This window comes from Marmota monax, unplaced genomic scaffold (genome assembly GCF_021218885.2).
Source record: "Marmota monax isolate L192 unplaced genomic scaffold, Marmota_monax_Labrador192_F-V1.1 WCK01_AAM20220418_F8-fsc00205, whole genome shotgun sequence".
NCBI classification, from domain to species: Eukaryota; Metazoa; Chordata; class Mammalia; order Rodentia; family Sciuridae; genus Marmota; species Marmota monax.
In genome coordinates this window covers 896,997-913,293 of record NW_026692417.1, presented here as the reverse complement: position 1 = coordinate 913,293, position 16,297 = coordinate 896,997, and the positions used below count along the sequence as shown (strand labels likewise).

The 16,297-nt window shown below is 39.8% G+C and overlaps 1 protein-coding gene across 5 annotated transcripts in view; it reads right to left on the bottom strand.

Moving 5' to 3' along the window:
• Nucleotides 1–3,500: 3,500 nt before the first annotated feature.
• Krt20 (keratin 20) overlaps nt 3,501–16,297 on the bottom strand; it is a 16,873-nt gene continuing 4,076 nt past the window's right edge. For 2 of the 5 annotated variants that reach the window (XM_046442688.2, XM_046442691.2), the window contains exons 2-9: nt 11,328–11,756; nt 9,380–9,462; nt 7,618–7,774; nt 7,108–7,269; nt 6,824–6,949; nt 5,717–5,937; nt 4,931–4,968; nt 3,501–4,295 (exon numbers count right to left, since the gene is read on the bottom strand). In XM_046442688.2, the coding sequence (XP_046298644.1) occupies nt 4,198–4,295; nt 4,931–4,968; nt 5,717–5,937; nt 6,824–6,949; nt 7,108–7,269; nt 7,618–7,774; nt 9,380–9,462; nt 11,328–11,756 (1,314 nt within the window). In that variant the 3' untranslated portion in view covers nt 3,501–4,197. Of the gene's footprint in view, nt 4,296–4,930; nt 4,969–5,716; nt 5,938–6,823; nt 6,950–7,107; nt 7,270–7,617; nt 7,775–9,379; nt 9,463–11,327; nt 11,786–16,297 lie in introns of all 5 variants that reach the window. The other 3 variants (XM_046442689.2, XM_046442690.2, XM_046442686.2) reach the window with 2 other exon arrangements.

Below are 16,297 nucleotides of genomic sequence, written 5' to 3'. Positions count from 1 at the left end.
ATAATATCCCAGTGAGGGGAATTTTGGAAGTGAACCTCAGAGAGAAGAAAAGAGATGCTTGAAAGGGTATTTGAAAATGATGGACATTCTGAATTACTGCTTTAAGCTGCAATTGTTACTTGGGGGTGTAATCAGGTACTTGAGACCAACCCTGAGTGAGTAAGGGTGAGAGAAGAAGGTGTCCAGGAGTGTCACTGGGCAGGCTTTGATTTCATGTCACTTGGTATCAGTCTCCTTTTTCAATGTGGCAGGGCTCAGTATAGAAACAGTCCCCAGAGCTCAGAAAAAATAGCTATCTCCATCCTAACCTCGGTGGAGGGGTTTTCTCTGAGTTTTTAAGCTCCACTTCTGCATTGATGATTTCACACACGGCGAAGGAATACATGGATGATGATTCTAATGTGTGATCACATGTAGTCCTGAATCTAAGGACTACAGATCTTCCCTGGGTCTGGCTACCCGTCAAAAATAGGTTTGTGCTGTTCCAGTTTTTAATCTGTAGAAGATGAATACACACACACACAAAGGTTAATGTGTCGCTTTCACATAGAAACTACTGGCAGAACTGGAATTAGAAACCCGCCCTCTGGTTCCGCATGTCTGTATGGTCTCAGCTACTTTCTTTGAAAGATTGCTTGAAAGAAACTAGAGATAGATCAAAAAGCAGGGGAGAATCTGATTTAAGAATAATCATCCTACCTCTTATAACCAAGTGTCATTATTGCCACATGTCAGTGGTCATGCCTAATCAATTTCAAACGCATCTTTGTAGGTCTTTTATTAACCAGATTCATAGTCTCTGGTATTTGTATATCAAAGCTTCAGATCATCCTGAAGTGTGTCTTCGTAGGTGGAAGAGAATTCACTTCAGAATTCTTAACGTCTTTTTTTTGGTATGATTTTTAAGTTTATTTTTCTCTAAAAAGTAAGTTCACATTAACTCAAATAACAGATCATGAGAAAACAAGAGGAAATGGTGAGAAAAAGGGATGAACTGAATTGAGTATTGCAAAAACCCAGGAAAAAACATTAACCTCATGCCCAAAGTAATTACCAGCTGGCATGACTTGGAAGGAAAGTAAGGAATAACCAAGGCTGAATCCTTTTTACTTCTTCAGAAAAGCAAAGGAATGAAAATATCTCTCCTGACAAAAGTCATGCTGAATCAAGTCTTGTGCGTGATGTTAGCTAACTAAGCTGGACAAGTGCCACTCTGGCTATTATATTTGGCTCGTGAAAATGGCAATTAGAAAAATAACAAAGCAACCCAGGGGAGGCAAATGCCTACTTCAAAAGAGGATCACATATTGCCTATTGCTTAAGAGGGCGTCATGGCTTTAGAAACAGCCCGAGGTTCCATCTTGCTTTGCTACTTGGTAGCCGTGACTTGGGGAAAGTACTTCTCTTATGTTTTCATATAAAATACCTATAAATAAAATGGATATAATATAATAAGGTGCAGCCACATGAAGTTGCTATTTGTTGTATATTGGTATAAGATTGTTGTGGGAGTTAAATGAGAAATGTGTGAAATACTTGCCGCACCGTTTGGCTCACAGTACTCAATAACTGGCAGATACTAGAAGAAAAAGTAGGCTCAAATCTCCATCATGTTGGCTTAGCTACTGAATTCCTCAACAACACTCCTAAAGTGCAAAAAGTAAAATCAAGAATCAATAAATGGGATGGTGTCCAATTAAAGCTTCTTCACAGCAAAAGAAGCAATCAAGAACATGAAGAGAGGGCTGGGGTGGTGGCTCAGTGGTAGAGCGCTTGCCTAGCACGTGTGAGGCCCTGAGTTTGATCCTCAGCGCCACATAAAAATAAATAAATGAAGATATTGTGTCTATCTACAACTAAAAAAAATCAAAAAAGAAAAAAAGAACATGAAGAGAGAGCCTACGGAATGGGAGACAATCTTTGCCTCCTGCACCTCAGATAGAGCATTAACTTCCAGGATATGTAAAAACTCAAAAAAGTTAAAACACCCCCAAAACAAGTAACCCAGTCAATAAATGGGCAAAGGAACTGAAGAGACACTTCACAGAAGAAATATGATCTGTCAACAAAAATATGAAAAAAATGTTCAACCTCACTAGCAATTAGAAAAGTGCAATTAACACCACATTGAGATTTTATCTCACTCCAGTCAGAATGGCAATTATCAAGAATACAAATAAAAATAAATGTTGGCAAAGATGCAGGGAAAGAGACACACTCATAAATTGCTGGTGGGACTACAAACTGGTTCAACCACTATGAAAACCAGTCTGGATATTCCTCAGACAACTTGGAATGGAACCCCCATTTGACCCAGTTATCTCACTCCTTGGCAGATACATAAAGGACTTAAAATCAGCATACTACAGCGACATCAATGTTTATTGCACATCAATGTTTATAGCAGCCCAATTAACAATAGCTAAGCTATGAGACCAATCTAGGTGTCCTTCAACAGGTGAATGGAAAAAGAAAAGGTGGTACATATACACAATGGAATATTACTCAGCTTTAAAGAAGACTAAAATTATGGGATTTGCTGGTAAATGGATGGAACTAGAGACTGTCATGCTAAGTGAAATAAGCCAATCCCACAAAAATCAAAGGTTGACTGTCCTCTCTGATATGTGGATGCTGATTCACAATAGGTCGGGACGGGGAGGGAGGAATAGAGGTTCACTGGATTGGACAAGGGGGAAGGGGTGGGGGAGATAGGATTGATGGGAATGGGAAAGACAGTAGAATGAATCAGACATAACTTTCCTATGTTCATATATGATTACACAACCAGTGTAACATCATGTACAACCACCAAAATGGTAAGTTATACTCCATGTATGTAAGATATGTCAAAATACTTTCTACTGTCATGTATAATTAAAAATAAAAATTAAAAATTAAAAAAAATAACTGGCAGATATTATTACTTTTAGGTGAGCCACATCATTATATCCCATATAATATTCAAACTCACTATCCTAATAATTTGGAAACTTCTATAAAAAATTTTAAGTTTGACCAACCAATCAATTCACTAGTATACAACTATACTAGGCAAATTAATTTTTCCTATAAACATTCACAGGCAGTTATCACTCACTAAGATGCAAAAGTGGTGAGAATACAGTATGTATATTTTCACTTTTGAGCTATTTTGACTAACAATGCTGCGAACATTTGTGTACAACAGATCACACTGTATAATTCCATTCATATGAAACATCCACAATAGGCAAATTTGTTGAGAGAGGAAATAGGTTAATGGTTTTCAGGGGATGGAGGGAATGGAGAATGAGAATGGGAATGAATTTGGTGGGTGATAAAGTTAGATAGTGGTGATGGCTGCACAATCCTGTGAACATCACCAAAGGCCACTGAATTATACCCATTACATAGGTGGATTTCTGTGTGTGAATTACATTTCAGTAAAGCTGTTACTTAAAAACGGTGAGAAACATTTCATAATATACATTCGGCACATAAAGAAAGAGGGCACTCGATGATTTTAAGCAGTTTATTTTCAAAAGGAGATGCGGTCTGCCTTGAGAAGGGTCTCTCTCATTACAAGCAAGGTGTGTGTGCCTCATTCTTCTTCTGCTTAGCATCTGTGATTGGAATTTGACTCTCAAATTATTCAAGGAGCTGGGCTGAGTTTTAAAAAGCAGTAAAGACAATGAGGGAAAAGCAGACATAGCTTAAAAGTGGCAGAATTGTACTGATCCTGAAAAACCCAACAAGATTAACCAGGAAATTGGCTCAATTAAGAACCCAGGAGCTCCCAAAAGGAGATTTAGCAATTCAGAAATAGGAAAAAACAAAACAAAACAAAACAGAGACAGAGGTCTATTTGCAATTTGCATAGACTTCTCTGCTCTGGTGAGGTTTAGTATCATGGAAATGTGTATAATTGATATTAGCATCTAAAGCTTGTAATAGATGTGCTCCAAGATAAAGCTGGCAGTAATGGTGTTTTAAATATTTTAGAGCTCATTGGATTTCATTTTTGCAGGCAATTTGCAGCTCCTCTGATAAAAGGTTTATATTTAATTACATAGACTGATAAATAGGCTTCCCCTTCCCCCTTCTGATCACTACAAAGTATGAAGAGTGCTTTTAGATGGCCACTTTCTTATAGGGAGTAAAAATCACAGCCACGTTTCTTTTGAAACCTCAGCAGCGTCTCCTTCTGGCAGCTCTTTATATACTTTCTTCCACCTCTTGGACTTCAGATGACACAACCTTGCCATCCACTACTTCTTGCACGACTGTCTTAATCTTCCTGGTTTTCTTTACATCTGAGTGCATATCAGACAATAATGTTAATTCAGGCCCATGTCCATGATTTGTGAAATTCAACTTTAAATTATTATTATTATTATTTCATATTTATTTCCTTTTTTTTTTTGGTACCAGGGATTGAACTCAGGGGCACTCGAGCACTGAGCCACATCCCCAGCCCTATTTTGTATTTTATTTACATACAAGGTCTCACTGAGTTGCTTAGCGTCTCGCTTGTTTTGCTGAGGCTGGCTTTGAACTCTTGATTCTCCTGCCTCAGCCTCCCAAGTCACTGGGATTACAGACATGTGCCACCATGCCCGGCTTATTTCCTTCTTTTAGAATAAAAAAGTTGAACTCATCCTTTTTCTTAAATAATCTTAAATTCATTTTACAAATACATGCTGAAAATGCACCACCCTTCCCCCAATTTATAAATTTCTTACTCTTTCCACCCCAAACTGAAATACATGATCTTGAAATAAGTAAAGTTCACATTTGAGTTTTCTCTTTCCTTTTCAGGCTCTCAGGACAGCAATAACAAGGGCCAAGACAATGATCCTACCATAGGGATAAATTCCCACATGGAATTACTGGATAGCTGCTGAGATTTCAGAGTCAGAGAAAAAGTGCAAAACCGTGGAATACTTACCTCTCTCCTCCAGGTTGCTTAACTGAAGTTGCGCATTTCTTTGATTTTTTTTTTTTTTGGAAAAGAAAGAAAAAAAAGAAGAAGAAAGTATAATTGCCAGTTTGAAAATGGAGTGCTCTCCTGTCTTTTCTATTTCAAAGCCAAGTTGAGTGATATGTTTGGATGCTGTTTTTCTATTTTTTCCCCCTTTGACAAGGCTCGTTATTTCAAACTTGAATGATCTGCTTTTTAACTTGAAAAATACGTAGCTTCAAAACTGACCCACTGAACATATACTGGAAATTACTGTTATTAAAACAACAGAATAGAAGCTCAAGTCTTGGGTCCTTGAGTGTAGTCTTTGCAGACTACATTGTCGATGTCCTTGGGTATAGTCTTTGCAGACTATATTGCTCTAACATTGATGGTTCCCAGATTGGTTCCCACGAACCTCTGGGACCTGCTGATTACTTTGTGAGCCCTCAAGGAGAATTTTTAAAAAATTATTGTGCTTTCAGTTATATACCAATCATAAAAACGAACATAAGCATAATCTGTATGACTTAGATAACCATCTTCTAATTCATTCCTACCATATGACTTCAAAGGCCATACATGGTATTTTGGGTGTGTGTGTTACTTTTGGGTATATTTTTATCTTGATGTTCTGTGTGTGTGTGTGTGTGTGTGTGTGTGTGTAATTGCTTTTGTGCTACGATTGCGTTGGTGCTGGGTAATGAGTGGTGGAGAGCAAACTAGAATAGCTTACAGCTGTGGACACGTATTGCTTGATTCTAAGAGCCTTACTTCACATCTTCTCCTTCTAGAAGGTGGCGGTAAGTAGCAATTTCCTGCTCAAGCCTGGTCTTTATGTCAAGAAGAATACTGTATTCGCTGCTCTGACGTTCTGAGTCACTCCGAATCTGCATCAGCTGGGACTCTAGAGAGCTCAGCCGCCCCTGGATGCTGGCCAGCTGGTTGCTGTAGCGAGCCTTGGTGTCCTCCAGTGTGTGTTCCAGAGCTTCTTTCTAGGAGCACAAGACAGGCAGAGTGTTCCTTATGGGAGGACTAGATGTAGGAAATGACTCAATTTTAATTTCTCTTGGGAAGAATTTCTGCAGCTAGTCCTGGTGGGTATCAGTTTACAACCCTTTCTCCCTTTAACCATCAAGGCAGACTCAACCAGGCAGCGAGGATCCTGGCCCCTGGGTTTTTCCTCTGTGGTTTTCAGCTTTACACCCACCTTTGGTTCCCTCTGTGCGTTACATTGTGTATTTGCTTCCCCACCCTGTGGGGAGGTTACACCTCCCATCCCTTCATCAGGACTGGCCACGTGATTTGTGTTGGAAATGGAGAATTACACTTCCTTGACCTATTGATGCCGGGGCTGGTCATGTGACTTTCTCCAGCTAAAGAAATGCAGGTGAAACTGACATGTGGCCCTGCCATTGCTCCTCTTCCTGCCACAACACTTGGGGGTGTCCCAGATGCAGCCTACTCCCTTAGCCTTGCCCCAGTGTCATGGAGCAGGGCTGCAGCCCAGCCACCCCATGATGAACATGGTGTTGTTGTTGGTGACCACAGCATCACTTACCAAGGGCTGGCCAATTTGCTTAGCTTGCAATGTCTTGACTCCTATTCTCCAGCTTTAATATTCACTCAACTTTTAAGACCTAGCTTACACGCCACCTTCCAGGTGAACTCTCCCAGATCTACTCTTCCCTCTGCGTTGGGCAGTGCATTGCCCTTTCCTCGATTTCTTTCTGTCTTTTAATTCTTACTAGTTGTTTAACCTGTTTCCCTGTTGGCTTTGCCAGGGGAGAGGTTATTTCTTAGAGGTCTTTGCATTCCCAGGGTTCCTCACACTTGGTAAACACTCGCTGGATTGCGAAGTGGGAGGGAGCTGTGCTTTACCATGCTGAGATGGGTCTGGAGTTCTATCTCTAGGTTCTGATAGGTGCGTCTCAGCTCTGTAACTTGACTCTCCATTCCTTTTAGCTCTTCTGTGTTCACTAGGACTTGTTGCTGCAGAGCTTCTGTCTGAAATTCCAAGAACGGAAAAAAAAATATGAGTAAGGAAAGGAAGGAAAGCAGGAAGGTAAGAAGGGAGGAAGAAAGGAAGGAGCAAGGAAGCAAGTGATCTCCTTTGGGAAGGCAGCTTCTATACATTTGCTCACACTGGGGAATTATTCTGTTACCTGTCTCTCAAACTGTTCTTTGGCCTCTTGAAGGTTCTTCTGGGCCATGATTTCGTATTTCTGCCTCATCTCATTCATGATGTCACCGAGGTTCAGGCCTGGAGCAGCATCCAGTTCCACATTGACAGTATTGCCCAGCTGCCGGCGCAGGACGTCCACTTCCTAAGAGAGTGAAAATCCTGATTTTAGTGTGGAGCACATTCTTAGATAAGGCTGGTCAGAGAAGACAGAAGATATCTATGGCTGCTTTCATTGGGGATGCGTAAAAAAGAAGGAGAATAATAACTTATGCCTGGCTTCTGGGGTCCAGGTATTGCTCTATGTCATCTGACCTAGAGCAGCCTTATGAAAAGGAGCGAGGGCTGCCATCATTATTGACATCTTCATCCTGGTCACTACCACCACCACCACCAACCGTTCCTCCTCCCCTATTGCTCCTCCTCATCCTCTTTATTCTTCTTATTGGAGCCATTCCATCATCCCCAGAACCACTTCTGATCATTTTCTCACCTCCTGATGCTCTTTTTTGAGGAGAATCAGGTCTTTGTTCAGCTCTTCAATCTGGACCTCCAAGTCTGTCTTTCTCAGGGTTAGATCATCAAAGAGCCTACTCAAGCCTTGGAGATCAGCCTCCACTGTTAGGCGCATCCCCCTCTCAGTCTCAAACCTGTGAATGAATTAGTGTGCAGAGACAGCTGAGGCTGAGGCCTTCTGAAGTCATTATAGGAGAGAGAATCTAATATAGTGAGATCGATTTTTTTTAATGTGGAATATGTGATCAGTTGCAATACTTTATAATGTCTCCCTTTACACATTTATAAAATATGCATGAGAACCTAGGAATCAGATAATTTGCTCCATAATGTAATCTCTGTGATTTGCAATTACTTAAAAAGTTTCTACATTCTTTAAGTTTTTTTTTTTTTTTTTTTTTTTTGCACTGGAGGTTTAACCCAGGGGCGCTTAACCACTGAGCTACATCCCCAGCCCTTTTTGTTTTTTATTGAGACAGGGTCTTATTAAGTTGCATTAGGGTCTTGCTAAGTTGCTGAGGCTGACCTTGAACTTGAGATCCTCCTATCTTAGCCTCCAGAGCCACTGGAATGACTAGCTTGAGCCACTGTGTCCAGACACATTAAAAGAAAAATTTCAATTGTTTTAATTACTGTGTTAGAAAATGATTCTTCTTATTGATATTAATTATGGCTGGCTTTGCTTAATGAAAGCACATGATCCATTTATTTTTATTACTTAGTAAACAGATGTGCCTCGAATGGTCAGATATCCTCCTCTGCAATCTTAGAGACCCTCATTTTTAAAAAATAGCAAGCTTTAAAACAATGATAATGCAGTGGATCGCTCTGATGCTGACCTATAAAATTGGAATTGAACTTTTACTGCTTTAATCTTCAGATATACTTTCCCATTTCCTTCTTTTTAAAAAAAATATTTATTTTATAGTTGGACACAATACCTTTATTTCACTAATTTATTTTTTACGTGGTGCTGAGGATTGAACCCAGGGTCTCTCGAGAGGAACTCTCTACCACTGAGCTACAACTCCAGCTCCCCACATTTCCTTCTTTTTAATCCATTTTAGCATTAAAATGCTACCCTTCTAAGCCACAAAGGACTTTTTTTGTTGATACAGATTCAGGATGAGGAAGCCCCAGTGTGGGAGTAGTTTGATCACATGCATTACAGGACTGAAAGCAAGTGAACACAATGGAAATGCATTAATCATAGGTTTGTCTTAGCTCTTTGGTTGGTCAGACAATATTGTAAAACACTGGTAAACTAGTAAATATCGAAGGTCGCCATACATGTAGGTTCTTGAAGGAATCTGGGTATCTGCTTGGAGGTTCACTAAATGTACACATCTGACTCTCTTTAGGTAACAGAAGGGCATTTGTACAGAAAAGGAATTTCAAGCTGTTTTGTTATTATGCCAAAGGACAGGATAAGATTCAGTGGGTGAAAAGGCAGATGCCAGGTTTCTGAAAAAGAATGTTTGGGCAACCAGAGCTAACCAACAAGAGCAGTAGCAATTATCGGAGGTATTCTGCTATGAACTAGGTGGCCGAATCTTAAGACTGTGGAAGAGAGGTCTATCCCTGAATGTTGGGCTGGATTAGGTAGCTTCTAACATCCCTTATGTCTTACATTCTGAAAACATTTAAAGGCAGTTTCTCCACCAACAATGTGGATTTCTGAAGGACTATTAAAAGGAATTCTTTTCCTGTAAGTTTTACTGTGGTTTTAGAACACCTACTTCAGTCTGAAGTCTTCAGCAGCCAGTTTAGCATTATCAATCTGCAGGACACATCGAGCATTTTGCAACTGAGCATCTGTAATCTGGGGAAAAAACACAGGAAAGACACTTTCAAATGGATAGGAGTTTAAAATGATTGGGTTTATTCTCAGATATACCCTCAGTTACATCAAAGATGTTCATGTCAAGAATCTCCACATAAGAATATGTATGAGGAATAATAACATGGGTATTTCATATAAAAAAAATGCATGAAGTGAACTCTGGTCCCCAGGGTTTGGCCCACTTTCTCGTTATTTTACAAAAGGAGACTTTCAGTCAACTTGGGTCATCAAGCTATATTGAGTGCCTTGTCTTTAATGTTGTTCCTGTCTGGAACATTCCTGTCGTCCCTCTCAGCTGGCGAACTCCCACATCTTTTTCACATCTCAGTTTAAGCAATGTGGCTTCAAGGCAGTCTTCAGTGACATCCTCAGAGCAGAGGTGGAATGACCAGCCCTTGCTTTCAGTGTCCTGCACAGCTTTCCTTGTCAGCATCGACCACTCTGAGTGGTAGCTTTGTCCATCCCTGTTTCCTCCTAATTCCCCCATTGTATTCTCCTATGCCCAGCAGGTACTCTGTGCCTCGTTAGTGTCCACTAAGTGTTGACACTTGGTGAAAGAACACTTGCCATATGATAGGGAGGTTAGGATCTAGGGATATCAGGATGGATAAACCCGGGGTCCTAAGAAGTGGTTAACTAGTGGGCGAGTTCTCTAACATGCATGCAGGGCAGAAGTCTACTTGTAAAAGATGTTACTGTGACATGTCTCTTTCAGTGGATCTAGTCTTGGAGAGAGGGCTGCCTTCATATGCTGGCTCTGCCCAGCCACACGGGACTGATGGCCGAGCCTATGTATTTGGAATGATTCCAAGTTGATTCAGAAATCATGAGAGACATATGGCAGAATGGTTGGTTTATTATGAACATTTTTAGTGATAGCCTGAAAGAATGATCTGTTGACAGGAAGACTAATTTAAAGAGCATTGCTTCATGTGTGCATAGTTTCAGAAATCCTAACATAATCTCCTATAGAACCTGAATTCAAATTGCACTTGCGGTTATGATATGGCTCGAGAAAAAGAGACCTGCTGCTAAGTCAGTGAGTGGCCTTTGCTCTAAAGGAATATGAATTATAAAACAGAAATGAAAATGAAAGGGACACGTTTTTCTTGATTAGATAAGAACGGTAAAGCAAAAAAAAGTGCCTCAGGTCATATCTGACATCTTCAATTAGGAACAAAGTCTTCTACCCTTATTCCATATGAGATAAAATAGAGAATTACACCCGTCTTGGATAACAGAGGTGAAGGTCGTGATATGATTGCAATAAACATGGATTGGAAGCAATAGAATATTTTATTATTGTAAAAGTGGTCTCTTAATCAGATTATTAAACAGGACATTTAAAAATTCTGGTATCATTAAGATCTATACTCCTGCTTCCCTATTTCCACCCTGAATCACTTTATTTGTTAAATCTATAGGATCCGAATACTTGTAACATTTACATGACTGAAAGTAGAAAGATCCCTGAACTGACTTTCAAAAGTGGGGATTGGGTGACAAACTAAGAAAAATTTATGATCACACATAAAGAGTTAGGTGTTTTCAGAAAAATTGTTTTCTATTCATGTATCCCTAACATGGTGAGCTGTGACAAAGATAGACTGTAAGATTGGAGGATAAAATTATTGTAATTAGATTTAAAAGTTTGATTTAAAGTCACCCTGTTATATAGTCAGATGCTCCAATATTAAGGGTGGATGATATGTGTGGCATTTTTATAATTAAAGCATTGCAACCTAATTTGCTTTACAACATGCATTTAGACCCACCTAACTCTTGAGCTATCAGGAGAGGCACGACAGTGAGATAGTTTTAAAACACAGGCATCAGGGCCTTACCTGATCTTGCAGCTCTTGGATTTGTTTGTAATATGCACTGTAGTCACGGCCTGCGCTGGGCGCGTTGGCTTCGTACCACTGCTTGATCTGCATCTCAAGGTTGGAGTTGGACTGCTCAAGGGACCGCACTTTTTCTAGGTAGCTTGCCAGCCGGTCATTGAGGTTCTGCATGGCCATTTTCTCATTGCCAGCAAACAGGTCCCCGCCGCTGAGATCGCTCCCATAGTTTGCAACGTGTCGGGAGGTCGAGATGCGGGTGCCATGGCCTCCAGCCCCTCCATAAACGCTGGGTGCAGCCCCAAGACGCTGCACGCTCCCCTTCCTGTACAGGGAACTGCTCAAGTTGAGCACAGGGCCCTGCGAGGAGGAACTCAGGCTTCGATTGAAGCTTCTGCGACTGAAATCCATCGGGGACTCTGGGAGCAGCACCTGCAGCTTCAGGAAGGTTGGAGCAGCGTCTGTCATGGTGGCATTGGGCTGACATTTTTATGGAGTTCACAGAGAAGAAGCTCCTCCCTACTGCCATGTCACACACCTTAGGACTGACACAGTGCACTTTGCTTGGCTTTTTTTTTTTCTTTCCCCTTTCCCCTTTTGTACAGCAATGTGTTTTATTCCATTCCAGAAATTACCACTAGAGGCATATCTTGGAGGTTTTTTCCTCAGGGGTGATTTTATTTATTTATTTTTAAAATAAAGGTAACAAAAGTAACCAGGAAGGGGTATTCTTTTAGTCCCTGCACCTGCCTTGGCAGAGTTTTTCATCCTGGTAGGTACATAAAGAATATTTACAATTCTCATGAAGAATTTAAACATCTGAAACGACAGATGTGGGTACATATTGTAAGTCACACTGGTGATAAAGGAAAATGACTTGGAAAATGACTTATTTTTAGTTATGAATTGCTTTTCAGAACTTCTGTTTTATGTTTTTTTTTTTGGCTTTAAGGTTAGACAGTATAGTTTATGATTTTATATATATATATATATATATATATATATATATATATATATATATATATAACAAATACAAAACCTTGAACATTTAAAACAGGAAAGAAACATTTGTACATCTAGAGATGCATTTTGGGGAAGCAAATTAAATGAATTTGGATCAGTGGTGAACTAGGTACTTTTGGAGTTTTTTTTTTAATTTTAATATTCAATGACTAGATAATGCATTTACAAATTTCAGCCACTGCCTGGCTTTAGGTCTAGTTACTGAGAAAGTTAAAATAAATAGCCTTTTTTTTTTGTAGTAGGCATGGTGCTCATAAGGTCAGCTCGATGCCACCATTTGACAGACTGCCTCAACCATTCTGAGGCTGTAGCTGCTGCTTCCCAGAATCCCTGATGATTTCCAAGTGCAGAGTCTTCCACAGAAGCCTGCTTTTCCTCGAAGACCCCCCACATCTACAGCACGAGTGTTCCATGTATAGGAAGGGTAGCGGCCAGTGCCTTGGGGTGACACTGAATTTCCCAGAGGCTCAAGCTTGTGTGTCCACCTTTAGACACATGGCAGGAGCTCACCAGTGGGACTGTGACTGGTGGTACTCACGAACTACTAGTTGAACAGTTTGCTCATTCTCTCCCTTTCTTTCAAGGCCCCTGGCTGAAATGCTTTGAAGCATTTATATGGCCACCTTGATCAACTTAATTAGAAGAGGTAAGTAAAAAGCAAACATGTCATTAATTCTCGTCTTACTCCTTATTTGAATTGAGATTTGTGTATGATTAAAAGTAAGGAAGTAAACAAACACAAACAAAAAAGAAAAAAATCGAAATTTACTCATCTTGTTTTAGTGGCCATTGGTGATGATGTTCTAAAAGCCAGTCAATTAAAAAAAAATGTGTTTTGAGAAATCAGTTGCCTTTTTACTTGTTTCTTTTCGTATTGCCTTTCTTCCCAAATAACGTAAGATCATTTTATTTCTGTCTTATAAATAACATGCTTTCAAATACTCTGTTGCATTCAATTTGATCCCAGTTATAAGCTTTATAAAACTCACAATTATATGAAAGTAAAAGCTGAATGATACCATTAAACCTACTTCAGGTATTTTGTTAACAGATATCACTTTAATAACAAATGTCACAACTAAAATCTGCAGTCAAGAAGAACTTGGTATAAACACAGTTACCATGTTCTTCTTTTGCATTATATATAAAAAATGAAAGTGGTATTTATTGTTAATTAATGGGGTGGGTTGAGGTTGTTTGACTAAAATCACTGGGAAATTGTCTATTTAAAATGACTCAAGTTTTGCAGGGAGTTAGTCTCAGTTCAGAGTTTCATATGCTAACCCACGTGATCCAGATATGTAGAAGAACAATTTAAATAAATTGTTAGTGTTATAGTTTGGATCTGGAGGGACCCCCAGAGGCCCATGTGTGGAAGGCTTGGTCTCTAACCTGTGGCGCTATTGGGAGGTGGTGGGAATTTTCGGAGGTGGGGCCTAGTGGAAGAGAGTTAAGAAAAATTGTCGGTATTTGTTTTTTAGGGATTGGCTAGCTTCACTAAGCATAATCTGCTCTAGTGCCATCCATTTCCCTGCAAATTCTATGATTTTGTCATTTTTTAGTGCTGCGTAATACTCCATGGTGTATAAATGCCACATTTTTTTTATCCATTCATCTGTTGAAGGGCATCTGGGTTGGTTCCACAGTCTAGCAATTGTGAATTGTGCTGCTATGAACATCGATGTAGCAGTATCCCTGTAGTACGCTCTTTTAAGGTCTTCTGGGAAAAGTCCAAGAAGGGCAATAGCTGGGTCAAATGGTGGTTCCATTCCCAGCTTTCCCAGGAGTCTCCATACTGTTTTCCAGATTGGCCGCACCAGTTTGCAGTCCCACCAGCAATGTACAAGAGTACCCTTTTCCCCACATCCTCTCCAGCACTTGTTGTTGTTTGACTTCATAATGGCTGCCAATCTTACTGGAGTGAGATGGTATCTTAGGGTGGTTTTGATTTGCATTTCTCTGACTGCTAGAGATGGTGAGCATTTTTTCATGTACTTGTTGATTGATTGTATGTCTAATGAGAGCAACTAAGAACAGAGCAGGGAGGAAGAGCAGGAAGAAAAGATTAACATTAAACAGATACATGAGGTGGGATGGAAAGGGAGAGAAAAGGGAAATTGCATGGTAATGGAGGGAGACCCTCATTGTTATACAAAATTACATATAAGAGGTTGTGAGGGGAATGGGAAAAAAAACAAGGAGAGAAATGAATTACAGTAGATGGGGTAGAGAGAGAAGATGGGAGGGGAGGGAGGGGGGATGGTAGAGGATAGGAAAGGTAGCAGAATACAACAGTTACTAATAGGGCATTATGTAAAAATGTGGATGTGTAACCGATGTGATTCTGCAATCTGTATTTGGGGTAAAATTGGGAGTTCATAACCAACTGGAATCTAATGTATGAAATATGATATGTCAAGAGCTTTATAATGTTTTGAACAACCAATAAAAAAAAATTAAAAAAAAAAAAAAAAAAAGAAAAATTGTCGGCTTTGCTTTCTGGCTGCCACCAGTGAGCAGCTCTCTGGGTACACTCCTGCTGTGATGTGCTGGGCTGCCATAGGCCCAAAGCAATGGTGCCAACTAACTTTGCACCCCGACCTCTGAGACTGAGCCAAAATACACCTTTCCTCCTATAAGTTGTTTATCTCTTTATTGGTCACAGTGACAAAGAGCTGACTAACAGCTCTCTGGCTGAAAAGGCAGTTGTTAAACACGATGCTTTCTGTTTTCTCCTTTAGCACCAGTCTTCCTTATGGCTGGACCCAGTGATATTTAAGTCAAAGAGTTCAAATTCCTTTTTTTTTTTTTAAGAAATAACTTTGTGTGTTATCCCACCAGTTTTTGCTGCTATTTATGAGTTCTTAAGGTTTCAAATTTGAACTAAGATCTGATACAATAAGGCCATTACTATGAAGTCATCCAATCTCCTAATTTGTTTGAGTAGAAAAATTCCTATCAGAGAGCTTTTTGTCTTCTTTTGCCAGGGCAGGAGAACTGTGATTGAGCTTTTTGCTTTGGTAGATTATTTTCTCTTCTATAGTGATCACAGGAAATCAAGCTAGTATTTCCTAGTAATTCATTTATTTTTGAGTTATGCCTGAGGACTGAGTCTCTACAGACCTCTGTCTGTTGACCCTTATTCATACACAGAGTAATGGATATTCCAATAACCCTGATGTTCCACTCGGTTGGATGACTGCAGCTGTAAATGAGAACTTTGATTAGAGTCAACTTTCTTGTAGCTAATAAGAGGTGCATTTTGGGGGAGCTGGGGTTGTGGCTCAGCAGTAGAGTGCTCGCCTAGCACGTGCCAGGCCCTGGATTCGATCCTCAGCACCACATAGAAATAAAATAAAGATATTGTGTCCAACTACAACTAAAAAAAAATTTTAAAAGATGTGCATTTTTTTGACCTCTGAGATGACTCTGGTGAGGGTGTTAATGACTAATATTCCATTTGGTTTGTGGTTTGGAGTGCTATCTTAAGCACTATATTTCCAGAGGACTTTCTACTTTCTGTTTTTTTTTCCTTTGTCATGGACAAGCGATTGCAGCTCAGATATGATTGATGTAGAATCTGCAGTCTCTGGAGAGGTTGTCTTCTCCAGATGGTGGGTGGCGTACAGATGAAGGATATTTGACCAGTAGTTATTTTGTTGAAGCTGGGAGGTGGGTACAAGGGGTTTGATGTAGTAAACTTACATTATGGTAGTTTACACAGTTAATATGGCATGTTCAGGTTTGATTTATACTTATTTGGTAATTCTGCCCAGTTACACTTCAGTGAGTCCATTGATTTGTTATCTCAGTTGCTATGGAATCATCTAAGGGAAAATATAAATATACAGTCATCCATCACTTAATGGCAGAGATATAATGATAAATATGTTATTAGGTGACTTCTTTGTCCAAACATCACAGAGTCTAATTACACAAACATGGATGGT